Raw genomic sequence first — 16,692 nt, 5'->3', positions numbered from 1 at the left:
AAAAAAACCCCTAAAAATTCTTCACCTCTTGGCATAGTAATAACTTAGAAATAATATTGAGCGGTTGGCTTGCTGTATGGTTTTGTTGGATTTAAATCATTTTAGACCCTAGGATGGATAGAAAGTGTTCTTTCTTATTGCCATGTGTTCCAGTAGACAGGAGATTCCTACAGAAGGATATCCTTTACTAAAAGTATCACAATTTAATACTATTTGCAAAAAGATTTTAAACAGAACTCTACAATTTAATCCATTGGTTTTATTTATGCCACAAAGGCAATCATTTTTCCCACTGTTTAAACTTGAATGAAATCTGATAGCCATATGCTTAGCTGCATATGTAATTACGCAACACCTCTATTTTTTGTATTGGTGTTAAAAATTCTACATGCATCTAGAAACTGGCAGCACATTTTTTGTCTTGCAGTTTTTATGAACTTTATAATTAAAAAATCGGAATTGGTCAAATTTAGAAGTAGCAGGTGGGACCTAAACACCTGAAATTGATATCGGCCAAAAAACAACCCTGATCAGTGATTTTTTTTTTTTTTTTTTTTTTTTTTTTTCAGATGAATAGCAGAGGGGGCTGAGTTGTTCTTTTCTGTTTAAAACTGACAAAAAGTCTGGTGACTCCCAACACTCGTTAATCAACCGGAACAGCTTTGGAATATGTTTCAAGGTTATAACTTTTCAAACATCGGTTTATTTTCATACTGATAACCACACGGTGTACCTGTATACAAAACGCCTTTTGAGTTGATTTCTAATTTAAGAGGCAACGGTATTCCAAATTACCAGCATAAGAGACTGAATTCCATACATTTGGAAGTAAATGTGTATGTATATCCAACAAGACCGCAATTTAACCAGTCTCTCCATAAGAGGAAGTTTCCATTTAAAAAAAAAAAAAGAAGTAGGAATAAAGTCCAAGAAGAAAGGAGCAGACCAGTTGTAGCCCCGCCTCTCAGATCCCTGCTCCTTCCTCCTCCTCCGGTCAGTCGGCTACATTCCCTGCTACCTTTCACCCCGAGAAACCTCAGTCTGATTCCGACGCAGTGCGGACAAATCCCGGAATAAAATGGTAAGTACTATTTGGAGATTTTCCGCCTGATGTACAAAGGCTTGTGAAATAGGTCCAGTCGCCGCATCAATCCTGCGGGTCTCCCGCAGACGGTGGAGCGAGTCGGTGGGTAGCGTGTTGTTAGCTAGCATGGCTGCCGCTGCTCTTAGTCCGCAAAATTCTGCCTCTGTTCGGGTGTGTACGTCGCCAAGAAACGGTTCTGGTACCAAGACTCTTCCTTCGGTTCTTAATGGAATTACATACTTTTCATATTAATTCAAAGATATGGCGTCGAAGCCGGTACCCATTGTAACAATCTGGGCCGGCCCTGCCCTGTGGCCGTGGCGTGGAGCTTCGGGCGGCCATCTTATCTGCTGTGGTGCTGCTCGGCCGACCAACCCGCACCCAGCTGTCCCGGGCTGATCCAGGCCCGCCGAACCGATCGAACCGTGGCTGTGAGGCCGACTCTCTGCCAGGCTGAGTCACACAGTGACTGTGCAGACCGTGTGGAGGCCTGGGAGAGTTCCACTCCTCGTAGGAACAGAACATTTAATCAAAGAGAGTAATTTAATGGACACAGAAACGATTGGAATTAATTTATGGTTAATTCCTTTACAAGTTGTCAGTTAATCTGGTCATTTTAAAGTTGGTTTCAGTTAGTTACACTATGTGAGGAGGAGGAGGAGGAGGAGGAGGAGGGTGGGGCATTTTAATCACAAGGCTTATTGTTGTAAAGTATTTTAATCTAATCCAGCTAATCTAGTTTTTCTGACACACCTTTTATTTTCTTGAAAACATAATGAGACATGAAACTACTGAATCATCTGTTAAAAGCTATAATTCAGAGACTTAGTTGTAAAGCATACATTGATATTTAGGTGGTTTACTTTAAAAGCAGGAGGTTTAAGTGATTTGGAAACACAGTAGTGATAACTTTATTATTGAAGTTTCACATAAGAGTTGAATGAAGGCGTTGATTCAAGTCTGTACGGTTCTAGAAAACCTCTGCCTGTCTTCTTATCTTGTCCAGTTAATCGCTCTGACCTAAGTTAGCCACACCTTCAAACATAAATGGTTATTTGTCAGGAATCAATTTTATCAGATTAAAAGTCTCACCTTAAAAGGTATAACTCCTATGACCATAAATGTCTTCAAACTACAGGTGCACCGTGATTTCCCATCACCATTTGTAAAGTTGTGACCTGTGATTTACTTATTATAAAACTATAACACAATTCTTTTTCACATATTGACGTGTTGAACCATCTTGAAAAGGCATATTTAAAAATACGCTGATTTCTCTGGAACAGTCGTGGGTTACTGAACAGTCTCTCTTCCTCAGCAGTTATTGAACAGAGGTATCAATACAAATGAACCCAGATTAAAAAAAAGAATTGCAGCAAATTTAAATGACTCCTTCACAAGACAGGAGAATAGCTCAGAATGTTCTCCTTTGCACAAAACATCACAAGATGTTAAATTTGATTTAGTATTTAAAAAATAGAATTGTCAACAAAACAAAAATCTGTGCATGCTGTAAGTCCTCTTGGTTAAAATTGCCAAAGACTTATTACAGAGTCTTGGCAAACAGCTGTTCTGCTGCAGTAAAGGATGTCATTGTATTTGCAAAAGTAGATGAACATGACTAAAAACAAGAAACTGTCTGCTGAATTGTGATGGAAGTTGAACTGTTTGGTAAAAACTGCTCAAAAAGCTGAACTGAAGCAGAACTGTTAAACGAGCTAAGCTGTGCTCAGACACGTTACGTATGGTTGACTGTCAAACCATCTACCAAAACAATCTGAGCTGTCAGTGGGGTCCTGAGCTGAACCTTATCAAGAACACCTGGAATAGGATATATGCTGCAATTAGCAAAAATACTGTTAGATGACATGGTACTGGTTAGCCAACATGCTAGTTGGCTAACATTAATTTATTCAACTTAGCATAGCAATTAAAAAATATGTCAAAATCAACAGCGTAATGTTAAGCATTTAAATGGCCATGTTGGCTAACTCTAGCATGTTGGTTGGTTAATCTTAGCTTGCACCATCTGCTGTGCTAAGAGCCATTTAGGAAGAATTAGCTGAAATACTGCCACTAGCAGGTTGGCAAATGTTAGCTTCCTACCAGCTTAGTAGCTATAAATGAGTTAAGACGCTAGTATTAGCTTGTTAAGGCTATCTTGTTGAGTAATATTGATTTATTTCTACTAGTATGGATACTGCTACTCTGGTTACATGCAACAAGTTGGTGAAATGTTAATGCCAGTTAAAATGCTAATTCTGGCTAACATTGAACTTACTCAATTTAGAAACTAAATTGCTGAAATTAGCCTAAAAGCTAAAGCAAACTTGGTGGTTAATTTTTTTTTTTTTTGCTTTTAGTATGCTAATAACACCATTGTATGTTGTTCCAACTAAAATATTACTGTAAGTCAAGATGCTATGATTGGGTGTTGTTACCATTCTAGCCAAAATGAACATTTTCTAAAATTTTAAAGAAAAAAATCAAATGAACTAATAGGGTTGTACTTAATATTTGGATAGGATTAATAAATTAATTATTCAAAATGCTGATTTGCGTAACAATCCAATCTGACCCATTTCCGTCTCGACTTATTGTCCTTCTTTGGACAGCAACGCAGCAAACACACACTCAGCCCCTCTCTTCCTGTCAATGACTCACCTGAACATTCATGGCTGAGAATAAAACGGTGATCTGGAAGTTTCTTTTAAGCAACTTTTAAGCTAGCAACACACTGTACCATTTTTTAAAAACTTTTATTGCACAATCTTGCCTTTAGCAAGCAGTAGTTACACAGCCAGTCCACCCAGACCAGAAATCTAGATGAAACAGATTGTTGTTTTATTGTTTGTTTGTTTTTTAGTTCATTCATTCATTCATTCATTTATGGAAGGTTTGTTTGAGAAAATGCATATTGAGAAAATCCATTGGCCTTGTTGTGTAATTATGCTGATGGATGAGAGTAAGAGTATTTTATTGAAAACAGTTTTTTCTCCTGTTGCCCTAGTCTGGTTATTAATCCCTTATTGCTTGGCAACCAAAACAACCACTATATATATATATGCCCAATTATTATTAATCGGTTAATCAAGAGCAAGATCAGCTCTACACTGTATTGATACTAAGTCCTGTTCACATGTAGATGTTAGAATGATTTTCTTTTGGGTATTTTTTTCCTTTCCTACAACGGATCAAGTGTTCACTAAAGGAATGCTGATATTGCATTTTAGGCAATAAAGAAAGAATTTAATTATTTATTTGCACATTTTATTGTATTACTAATATTGTGTAAAAAAAACTTCAGTGGTTAAATAAAAAAATGTCTAGAATGTGCCATTATTTTTCATCTGATTAATCAATAGAGTAATTGCTTCCTAAAAATAATGGGTAGCTCCAGACTTCAGCCTCTTGGTGCTCCTGTAATTCTCTGGGTCTTGGTGTTTGGTTTCTGTCTGCACCACACTAGATATAATGTGAGAGAACTAAAGACTCATCAGATGATTTAGGACTTCAGAGCTAAGTGTTGCTGTAAAATGCCGACTGTTTAAACAGGAAAAAAACAGTGCTGACCACAGCAGAGCCATGAACGTGTCGGTACGATCCCTGAATGCCTCCCCCTCCCATCTCCCCCCGCAGGCATCAGGTGTGACAGTAAACGATGAAGTCATCAGGGTTTTCAACGACATGAAGGTGAGGAAGTCTTCAACTCAGGAAGAGGTGAGGAAGAGGAAGAAGGCCGTGCTGTTCTGTCTGAGCGAGGACAGGAAGAAGATCATTGTGGAAGAGGGGAAGCAGATCCTGGTGGGAGACATCGGCGAAACCGTGGAAGACCCCTACGGCTGCTTCGTCAAGCTCCTCCCCCCCAATGACTGTAGATACGCGCTGTACGACGCCACCTACGAAACCAGGGAGTCCAAGAAGGAGGACCTGGTCTTCATCTTCTGGTACGATACTGGTGGCGTGGTGATGGGGGAACATGATATGTTTTAAACAAGGTTATTAATTCCCAGGCTGAACTTTTAACTGACTGAAATCATTTTCTTTTGTTGTTTTTTTTCTTATTGAGCCTTTTGAGAAAACTTACTATCAATTCTTTAGAAACAGCACACCATAGTATTCCTGCCTGTCACTATAACATTTTGCTGGACAATAAATTGTGCCAGAAGTTATTGCGATAAACGATAATATTGTTGTTTTGGAACAATTTTCAAGTGATGCAAAGAGAATGGCATAATGATGTTAGAACACACTCTTAAACATCAATAAACTTTAAATTCGAAAGAACATTTAACACTGGAACTGGAAGACATTCTAAATATCCAAAATAAACAAAATAGACATAACAAATAAATGAATTATGAAAGAAATGCCTGTAAACCAAATTGTCCTTCAAAGAAGGGTTTGGTTGAGGCCACAGCACCAGACTGCAGACCTTTATCATCTTCAGAAGATCGTTTCTCTTTAGTAGAAAAAATCCTGCAAATGGAAATTGTCCAGCTTGTTTTCATTTCTTGATTTCTTGATTGTTGCGATAGGCTTATGTAATAATTTTTCATTGTTTGAGATCACGGTTGGGTCATGCCGCTTGCTTACTCGCACGCTGGAAGAAAATGCCAATCAAAGCGAAGTGACAGGCAGCAGGTTAACCCGGCGTCCATGTTTCCACTCATCACAGCCCTGCGGCGCGTTAAGAGGAACGTAATCCTCAGCCTGGTTGGGATTACATTCTGTGCCATCGGTTCAGAGGAAAGCCACACCTGCTCTGCATGGCTGCTGTTCTGATTGGCTCACAGGAACGACCACCAGAGACTCACCTGGAGCAAATCCTCTTCTTCTGGAAGATTTGTTCTCATTGCTCAGTTCTGCTGTGTTAGCTGCAGGTTTACTGATGCTAATATTCATAGAATGCTCTGTGAATGGCTTTCTATGAATACTAGACACATTTCATGTCTAGTATGAAATGTGTGCTGCAAGTTTAGCAGCAGCAGAGACGCCTCCATTGAGAAGCAGTTATTGCACAGCTGTGGATAATAATTCAGACATTATTTTTGTTTCAGGGATTATTTGATAGTCGCTGGCAGCAGAACATGATCACACAGTGATGTCTTTAAATGGCCTGTTTTTAGAGCACTACATTAACAAATCCTCTTTTTTTTCTGCTGGCTCTGTCAGGCTGCTTTCAGACTTGCTTTGACTTTTTTTCGGCTCGCCTAATTCACGTCAACTTTTAGATTTCTCTCGGAGCAGCAATACATTTTTAGCATTTTTCAGACGTTGGTTCAGCCTTTGTCTCGGTCTAAAATTATACTGTGCTGCTTTCATTTTTCTGCCCCATGTTGTATTTTAAGTTTCCAGCTGTGACGACTCATCTCAAGCACAATGTCATAATTATTTACCTAAATTCCTCACCGATGCCAAAATTAAAGACTGAATCTGTCGATTAAAAATAAAAACATGTCAGCTCTACAGATGTGTTCTGTCTGGCAGCCATTCCTTTACTCAAAAGTTGTAGCAGCTCAGTGTTATGAAGTGTGATGTATTCATTCTAACACAGTGAACCCTCGTTTTTCGCAGGGGTTACGTTCCAAAAAGAACCCATGATAGGCGAAATCCTCGAAGTAATAACCTTTTTTTTTTTTACAATTATTATACAATGAAATACTCCATAGACCAAAGAACAAAACCTTTTTACAGGCCCAAACATTTGTTTAACAAATGAAAGTACTGTATAAACTTTTTTTTTTTTACAAATAACTACTGTACTGTAAAATAATAATTTTAATCATCAATATGAACTGAAGGCGGATTCTCGTGCCCGAATTGCGGAGATCAGCGCCGCCCCACTGCGACCCGAGTCATTGGATTAGAACGGGAGAAAATAAAAAATGATTATGAAAAACAAAGTACAGTAGGACAAATAATGACTCACGTGTATTTCACTGCTTTTTTGACTGAGCCGCTGCATCCTGACTCCGCTCTGTAGCAGTTTTTTTTTTTTCTTCTAAAGCCCGCGGTGCAGGTGTGTTTTTTCGAGAGAAGAACATAGTTATTGGTAGCTGTTGTCGCTCTTTTTTCTTCTGGGCAAAAAGATTCTTATAAATCTACATGCCACCATCGATTATGTTAAATCTGGCAAGCTGTTTTACGTACATGTACATATTAAACCGCAACGTTGTTGACACACAGAGAAGCAGAGAGACTGTTTAGCCAATCAGAATGCAGAACACAATGCACGATGCAAATCCGTGAAGCAGCGAGACCGTGAAAGGTGAACCGCAATATAGCGAGGGTTCACTGTATATCTAATAAAAATTAAGTACAATATGGCATAAAATAATTTAACTTACCGTTAGGATTCTCAGACTGCACATTAAATATATTGGTTGGAAATGTAATAATTATTAAATTTACTAAGGTTGCCGTGGTGCGTCAGACCAGCTTTCTTTCAGTTTGAATCTAATGATATTTAAGTGAAACTGATCTTATCTGACTCTGCAAAGGTCTGTAAATCTGTGGATGTACGAAATATCGGCACCAATATCTGTATTTTTAACACATCTGTTTCAGTCCGATAAGTAAAACTGGGCCCATATTAACATCCAATCATTTTTTTGTCTCCCATCCTGTTGGTCGTCTGATGGCTGGTCATGTTCCAGTGATGCATTGTGGGGAGCTTAACTGAAGTAGTGAAGTCAGTGGTGTGGTCATGCTGTGTTGCCAGCATATATATATATATATATATATATATAAAAAAAATAAATAAAAATTCCCTTCTCACCCACCGCGGGTGGTTCTTATCCTCTGAGCTCGGGTCCTCTACCAGAGGCCTGGGAGCTTGAGGGTTCTGCGCAGTATCTTGGCTGTGCCAAGGATTGCACATTTCTGGACTGAGATGTCTGATGTTGTTCCTGGGATCTGTTGTAGCCATTGGTCCAGTTTGGGGGTGACTGCCCCGAGGGCCCCGATGACCACAGGCACCACTGTGGTCTTCACCTTCAAGGTGGTCCCACCATCTCACTCCCAGAAGGAACAATAGCAGACATAGAGGACAGTTACAAGTACCTAGGTATACCACAAGCAAATGGCAACCTCGATGAGGTCACAAGGAAAGGAGCCACAGCTAAATACCTCCAACGAATAAGGCAAGTCCTGAGAAGCCAGCTCAATGGCAAGAACAAAATCCGCGCAATAAACAGCTATGCCCTGCCAGTAATCAGATACCCTGCTGGAATAATTAGCTGGCCAAAGGAGGAGATAAAAGCCACTGATATTAAGACTAGAAAACTACTAACAATGCATGGAGGATTCCATCCCAAATCCAGCACCCTGAGACTGTACACGAGCCGCAAGGAAGGAGGCAGAGGACTAGTGAGTGTGAGAACCACAGTCCAGGACGAAACAACTAAGATCCATAAATACATCAGGGACAAAGCCCCAACAGACAATGTGCTCAGTGAATATCTCAGACAACAGGGAACGGAGGTTGAGGTGCCAGAGATACCATCATGGCAGGACAAGCCCCTACATGGGATGTACCACCAGCAAATAACCCAAGTGGCTGATATCAGTAAATCCTACCAATGGCTGGAAAAAGCTGGACTCAAGGACAGCACAGAGGCCCTCATCCTGGCCGCCCAGGAACAGGCCCTAAACACCAGAGCAATAGAGGCCCAGATATACCACACCAGACAAGACCCAAGGTGTAGGTTGTGCAAGGAGGCCCCTGAGACAGTCCAGCACATAACAGCAGGGTGCAAGATACTGGCAGGGAAAGCGTACATGGAACGACATAACCAAGTTACAGGCATAGTGTACAGAAACATCTGTGCAGAATATGGACTGGAAACCCCGAGATCAAAGTGGGAAACACCCCCAAAGGTGGCGGAGAACGCCAGAGCTAAGATCCTGTGGGACTTCCAGATCCAGACAGACAAAATGGTAATGGCGAACCAACCAGACATTGTCGTAGTGGATAAACAACAGAGGAAAGCCGTTGTGATAGATGTAGCAATACCAAGCGACTACAACATCAGGAAAAAGGAGCACGAGAATATATATATATATATATATATATATATATGCAATATAACATGCAATTCATTGCATGTTCAAACATTAAAACATAAAATAAAAACAGCAGCTTGACTTTTAAGCACATGTAAATTTCTTGGGAGGTGTTTTATATATATATATAAATTGGTTTTGGCCAGAATCAATAGGTCAGAGTTTTCACAGATTGGCGATTGGCCTGAAAACTGCAATCAGTACAGCCCTAAAAATGACTAACTGGTAATAAATACACTGCGAAAAAATCCTCTGCATTCATGTTTCTATGTGTAATCATTGAACTGATATAAAGCGCTGTAACAGTTGACTCATTAGGGTAAATTAAATAAAAAGTATTAAAAGCCTTGAGCTTTTAATTATCACTTGAACTTCTTTTCCTCCTCAGGGCCCCAGAGAGCGCTCCGCTGAAGAGCAAGATGATCTACGCCAGCTCTAAAGATGCCATCAAAAAGAAGTTTACAGGTGAGGACTTGGTTATAGAGTTCCTGCAGCAACATGAATGATCTCCAGATCAGATGTTATTGTAATTTTAGGCTGTAGAAAGTATTAAAAACATTCTGTCCCTTTAGCCGGCCAGTTGTACTGTTTGTGAATTACATCCAATCTTTCTGAACTTGATAATAAGGCCATCAAACGCATTGTGTTATCAATAACACAGGACTTTTCTGACCCACTACAGCAGTGGTTCCCAAAGATTTTCTGCCCCCCCCCACCCCATGGGTTACAATAAAATCCCCCCCAAAAAAGAAAAAAATATCAACTGGGCACACACATCGTTCAGCCAGACATAAACTTATACACATATTTTGTATAACTCCACTGAAGTTTATTTCACACTTCAGGTTGAAACAAAACGCACTACAAACCATCTGTACAGTGAAACACTTTTATGTAACTTTTTTTTTTTTCCATCCACTAGTGCAGGGGTCGGCAACCAATGGCTCCGGAGCCACGTGTGGCTCTTTCATCCTTCTGTTGTGGCTCCCAGTGACTTTGGGAAATAGAATATTTTATTAAAATTAAATCATTAAAAAATTATAAATTAAAATCATTTTAAAATAAATTTCTAAATCTGTAGATTATGGTAAACTTGTAACATTAAAACAAAAGTTTTGAACATTTTTAGCACCCAAAATATACGTCATGTCCGCCGATGTGCGACAGCCATTCCTGGCGAACCCCACATGTCAGACCGCATTTTTTTAGAGCACTGATTTATTGACTTTTTTTACCCTTGCCTGGAAGATACATCATGAATAAATCCAAGAAAAGGAAACATTCTGAAGATGGCAGAACATTTAATGCTACGTGGACAGATCATTTTGCTTTCACTGCTGATGAAACTGGTTCACCTTCTGCTTAATATGTGGCGAAAGACTGGCAAACAACAAGAAGTCAAATGTTGAAAGACATTTCAAGAACAAACACTCTGTCTTTGCTAAAAAATATCCCGAGGGAGAGGAGAGAAAAAAGGCCGTTTCGGAGCTGCTGCGGAAGGCTGAAGCGTACGGAGCCCCCTAGGGGACATGGGGGATTTTTTTCTTTTGCGTTCCCTCGCAAAACTTTTGCGTTCCCTCGCAAAACTGTACTGGTCAGTTATGCAGCATAATTGAACACTGCAACCCTTTCTTACGGTGGGCGCCGTACTTTATGCTTTAATATAAGGTTATGTGACGTTTTTCCATGAATGTTAGTATCTTTTTGTGAAATATCTGAAGTTTTATATCTTTCTTTAGGATAGAAAGGCACCACAAACCTACGATATAAACAGAAACCTTCCGTAAGTAGGAAAGAAATAAAAACACATTATAATTTGGACTATTTCTGAGTTATTATCGCGGGTAATAAATCATCTGACAGTTTTGATTGTGTCTCTGTTGTGTTCTAGTCTGAATGGTTTAAAGAGCTGCTTTCAGTGCCGCTCCATCTTAGCCTTAACAGACATAAACATACAGTAAAAAATAAATCGATTTTCAATTCGATTTCCAACAGAAACATCAGGCTACTGGTCACTAAAGATGAAACGACACAAATTCAAATCAGTTCAGGACCGCGGATGGCGATCGGATCATTTTGACACTTTATCAATTTCAGCTCAGAACCTGGAGCAGCTAGCAACTGCAGAAGCTAGGTTTATTGTTGACTCGTTGAACCGAGCACGCAGCAGCGCGCGTTGAAGCAGGTAAGCAGAGGCACGCGGCGCATGCGCAGCGTGTCGCAGCACCTCGTGCACCTCTGGATGTTTGTAACTCGGCGCAGATCACACACACCGCAGTTCACACAAACTGGACAATCTGGAAGATGCTCTTCCAGGCGGCTCAAATGTAAACCTTAACTATAAACACCATACTGCTGCCTTGGCTCAAAAACGTGCTCAACCCGAACTGTTGAAAGCAACCATAACTCAGCCTTCAGTCCCTGACATCACCGCTGTACCACTGAGAGAGAAAAAGGGATGTAAGCTCGGCGGCTGGGCTGATACAGTCTACAGTTAACTCACACTTTGTGAATAATGTCAGAGTTGCTACCTGTTACTAGTCCGGCTCCTTTGTTGGGCTGGCAGTTTTGGCGGGTTTGAATCGCTGCCAACAAAAAAGTCCGGTTCATCTCCAAGACGAGGAACAAAATATGCCTCCAGTTTTTGGCTTTTCCTTGCTCTCTTTTTTCCATCCTTTTCACTTTGCCGCTCCATGGAGCTCCACTCTTGTTAACTTAGTCTGTAGAAATGCTCTAGCTAGTTTGCCATCTGTTTCCAAGTGACTGATGATGACGTTGGTGGACGGCTGGTGAAAGGATTTACCCAGAAGACACTTGGAGACAATATGGACGATCCAATGTAAGAGTGAAAATAAAGCCAATCATGTAGCACAACACTTTATTCAATATTTTACACCCACTATGATGTCACTAAAATCAGTCGGTCTTGTAAAGTTTTTTAGCAACCATGAGCCAACAATGACTGGCGCAACATATCATTTAATCCTACAAACACCATATTCAACAGGAATATTCTCCAGCTCTCATCTGATGTGATAAAGGCTTGATAATCCCTGAAGTCATATTCTGCCTCCCAGCCCCTGCATTCATCCAGACCGCTTCCTGCGCTCCCCCTGCAAATGGCACTGCGCCCCACCTAGGAGCGCGCCCCACACTTTGGGAACCACTGCACTACAGGAGCACACCACCAGATATGACCCCAGGCCCCACTCAGGATAGCATTTAGGTTGAACCTTGTGTGACAGTGTTGTTGTGTTTTGTTTCATGTTGTGTGTTATTGGCTACCTAGTTGTTTGTTGTTGCTGTGTAATTGGTGATGGGAGTGCAGGGTCTGGTCTGTGGGAAATAATTTCCCCTTGGGGACAATAAAGTCTAAAACCCAAATCCTTAGACATGAAAAAAACAGGAAACTGTAGAACACAGCTAGCCTGGCCATTACCTCAATCAAATCTGGCTTCACAGCTCAGTTTTTTGCTTTCTGCAGTTCACTTTGATTCCCTCTGGTAGATTTTCTACCGGCCCAATCAGGGAACAGAAGGTGAAGAAGTGAGATTTTCTGCTCTGTTTTAATATTGTAGTCATCCTACAGTTTTAGCCATGTCAGCAGAGGAAGTTAACGAAGCCGTTAAATCCATGTTGGCCACATTTAAAAATATTGGAGAATTGTCCAATTTTAGTTTTGATACCTCATGTTTTCAATATGTTGTTTTGTGGGGGGAGGGGTCCCTTTCTCCTGACTGATACCTTCATTGTCGTCCTTTGGGACTTCACTGTGACTTATGGTTTTACCTATAAACCATAAGTCTGGAAATCACCTAGAAATCTGACCTTGATTTCAGGTTGGAACTGATAGCAGGAACTCAGTTAGACATAAGTTTGCATGAGGTGTGTAATCATGTTGTTGCCCCTTTTTTTCTTTTACATTTCATGCCTAACAATGCGTTGTTCACGTAGATATTACTAGTTGTGCAACATTAAAGGTTAATCAGGTTAGGAAGAGATTGATCATAAAGCCTGGTGTTTAACTTTGCTGTTTCTGGAGAAAACCAGTCAGCTCAGTGACAGAAGAGCCATAAACACTCAGCTTATGACAAACTCCCTTCATCTCAGGGTGAAGTGTTCTTGTTTTCTTAATGGCTTTGTTGAAGCAGAGGATTGATCTAGACGGCTTCCTGTTAGTCCTGTGGTAGCATTGTTCTTGTCTGGGTTTTAGGCTCATTCATGACTGTTTGGTTAGAAAAGGAGTTTCCATGATTGGTCAGACCTGCCCAGCTTTTGTGTGTGTGTTGGTTTGGCGTGAGTCAGTGAATGCTCGGGCGTGTTCGTCCACACCTGCGTTGACTCTGGGAACGTCTTCTCAGGTATCAAGCACGAGTGGCAGGTGAACGGCCTGGACGACATTCAGGACCGCCGGACGCTGGCCGAGAAGCTGGGCGGTAACGTGGTGGTGTCTCTGGAGGGCAAGCCGCTGTGATGCGGCGGCGGCAAGCCGAGCGGAGTCAAGCCAACCGCCGTGCCATCAGGACCGAAGCAACCAACCCCACCTGAACACCGTCACTTCACCCAGAAGCTTGCTGTCTGTATCCATGTCCTGAAGGTGTTAGCGTCTTTAGGCTTCTTTGTTTCTATTTTATTTTATTTTTTTGTCTTGGTTCTTGTTGCTTTCTTTTTTCTTTTTTTTTTCCTAAACATGGAGATCTCATTAACATAATGATATGCAAACACCTCCCAGTTTGTCATGTGACCTTTGCTTACATGGCGGAAATAAAACAACACTACCAAACCCCACCAAGGTTCTCTCTCTCTTTCTCTCTCTCTCCCTCCATCCCTCTCTCTCTCCCCCTCCCTCACACACAGCCAGAGTTTTGCCAAAAAAGTTGATATGAAGGAAGCAGCCACTGTTGTGTGACGAGAGCGCCACAAAGCACTGCCTCCTGCTGTACACGGGTTGCACTCATGAAGCTTTTTACATGAATATTTATTATTGTAATCTTTTGTGTCCTCTCCATTTCATTCAACCGGGCTGACACGTCGTGTTAGACTATGCATAAGATTATTGTCCAGCACTTTTCATTTGAACACTACAGGTTGAGACTGAAGTTCCTGGTGTTAAATTCTGTTTTGTTTTTTTTTGTTGTTTTTTTGTTTTGTTTGTTTTTTTTTGTTTCCAAGTGAAGATTTGTTTACCTCAGTTCTCATTCTTGTATGACTGACCATCATTAGCTGTTTGCTTGTCGCCTTATTTCAGTTTGAATGTAACCGTCACACCAGAGTCGGAGTGCACTTTTGTTTTGTAAAGAAAGCACTACAGGAAGCAGGTTTTAGCCCACTCCCCATCCTCTACCTTCCCAAACAGTGAGAGATGACTCCCCCCACAACAACATCAACATCATCATCATCATCGGGAGCCTTAAAGTGAAACATTGTTTCTGAGATCACAGGAAGCCACTTTGCAATAAAAGCCTGTGGCAGACAAAATGTCTCCTGGTATTTTTTTTTCTTTTTTCTACCAATCACAAATTACATTTCTGAAAATATTTTTTGTACTTTAAATCTTTGAGGTTACTCCCAGCTTCAACAAACTGACTATTTTATAGAGGACGCGATCCGTATACCTGATGTGGTGGTGACAGGTTCGAATTCCGCCCTGATGACCTTTACTGCATGTCTTCCCTCTAACTCAACCCACTTTCCTGTCTGACCACTCTCGAATAAAGGCCGCTAGAACCGATAAAACCTTTAAAGAAAAAATTTATGAGTTAATAATGACAATAACTTGGTGTCTAAACAGTGAATATAGTTGCTTAAGAATCATGGCCTTTACTGTTGTTTAAACCTGGGTTCTTCTTTGCATACACTGAACCTTTAAAACCTTGCACCACTTCCATAATTCCTCGAGATTCCATAGCAACTAAAAAAATTAACAAGAACTTGCTTCCGAATACTTGACATTTTATACAGTGCGTGACATTATCATAAAGTGTTTTAATTGATGATGTCACAGAGGTTCAAAGAGGTTGTATTTGAGAGACTAGAATTCTGTTTTACTGTGCTTCTCAACTTTGTTGAAAGAGACTGCTTGCAGGGAGTGAGACGAAATACAGTGATTTTATTTGACAAACATTTCAAATTGAGCATCTAGTCAACATGGCTTTTGCTCAATCTGTTGTCGGTGCCCTATCTACTAAAAAGATCTGCAAAAAGGATGATTTGCTTGCAGTTAGCTCTGAGGACAAGAATGTTAACTCTGAAGCCTCTACTAATGCTTTGGTAATGCAGACTTCAGATAACTGTGCTCTTGCCAGTGGTCCCAAAAACCAAACGAACCTGGAAATGGAAACTTTCCCAGAGGATGAGGAGGTTGCTTTTGACGAACTCAGTGTTCCTGGTCTCAAGATGAGCGCAGGGGTGCAGGCTAGCTTAGTGGTTGAGCGAGAAACCACAAAAACAGAAAATATGTTGACAAGTTTTGAAGAAATTCTTGATGATTTTACTAACTATTTAGCTCAAGAGGATTTACTTCAGTACCTCACTGAGAGTGAGGATGAACAACTCAGTGATGAATCCTATCCAGACTCTCTTCTAGATTTGATGAGCTCACTGGATGATCTTAGTGTCTGTTCTGTGGATGAATTACAAAATGACACAGATTCTTTCTACACAGCAGAAGACGGTGGAAGTCCAACAAATACTCTTCTTGATCCAACCATGTACTTTTGCAGGTTTTCCAACAACTTCAATAACTGTTGGATAAACACCACATTGCAGAGTATTTCAAACCTGAGTATTACCAGAAGGTTCATGGCTCAGAGTCCTGAAGAGATTTTTGGAGCTTTGTCAGGAGCTCCACTGTGTGCCAGCCTTTTCCTCACAGCCATGCACCAGCCGGGAAAATATTTTTCCCCAGAAGAAATGATCCAAGTTCTGTTGGAAGTAACTGAAATTATAGATTCAGAATACTTGATACAACACAACGACCTAACAAACTTTTTGTTAACTATTTTAAACTGGCTTAACCCATGTGGCATTAACACACATTGTGTGGTGTACGCAGTTGCTGCTTGTGAAGGATGTCAGAAGACTTATCAGGACACCTGGGAGCTCGGTCCCATTGTTCGTCTGCCAGTTGCTCTACCATATGACAGTACCACTTCTCTCCTTAACCGTTGGGCTTCTGAGACCTATGCAAAATGTTGTGATGTCTGCTACTCCAACTTAAAGAGAAAATACTTCCTCAACCACACTGATGTGATAGCCCTGTATCTGAAACGGCTAGACAGCCAGGAGGATCTAAGACTTCCTGTGATTCCTAGTCCGACTATTGACATTCCTGTAAATACTGGAACACTGTTGTACCGTCTGTCCTCGGTCATTTGCCACCAATCTACAAGTTGTCTGGTTGACCACTTTTACACATATCTGATGTGTGGAGAACTGGTGTATAAGGCTGAGGATGACCAGATAACAATTTCAGATGTAGATTGTGCACCTGACATTTACCATAACGGGTTTATCTACATCTATGAGAAGTACACAGAAGG

The 16,692-nt window shown here is 40.7% G+C and overlaps 1 protein-coding gene across 1 annotated transcript; it reads left to right on the top strand.

The window, feature by feature from the left end:
- The first annotated feature begins 915 nt into the window (after positions 1-915).
- Positions 916-14,629, top strand: cfl2 (cofilin 2 (muscle)). The gene is made up of 4 exons (XM_032546768.1): positions 916-1,081; positions 4,724-5,031; positions 9,540-9,616; positions 13,513-14,629. The coding sequence occupies exons 1-4, from the start codon at positions 1,079-1,081 to the stop codon at positions 13,623-13,625; spliced, it is 501 nt and encodes a 166-aa protein (XP_032402659.1). The 5' UTR covers positions 916-1,078; the 3' UTR covers positions 13,626-14,629.
- The last annotated feature ends 2,063 nt before the right edge of the window (positions 14,630-16,692 follow it).

The sequence above is a fragment of the Xiphophorus hellerii genome, chromosome 19 (genome assembly GCF_003331165.1).
Source record: "Xiphophorus hellerii strain 12219 chromosome 19, Xiphophorus_hellerii-4.1, whole genome shotgun sequence".
Taxonomy (NCBI): domain Eukaryota; kingdom Metazoa; phylum Chordata; class Actinopteri; order Cyprinodontiformes; family Poeciliidae; genus Xiphophorus; species Xiphophorus hellerii.
The sequence above is the reverse complement of the archived record's forward strand: the minus strand, read 5'-3'. Positions and strand labels throughout refer to the sequence as shown.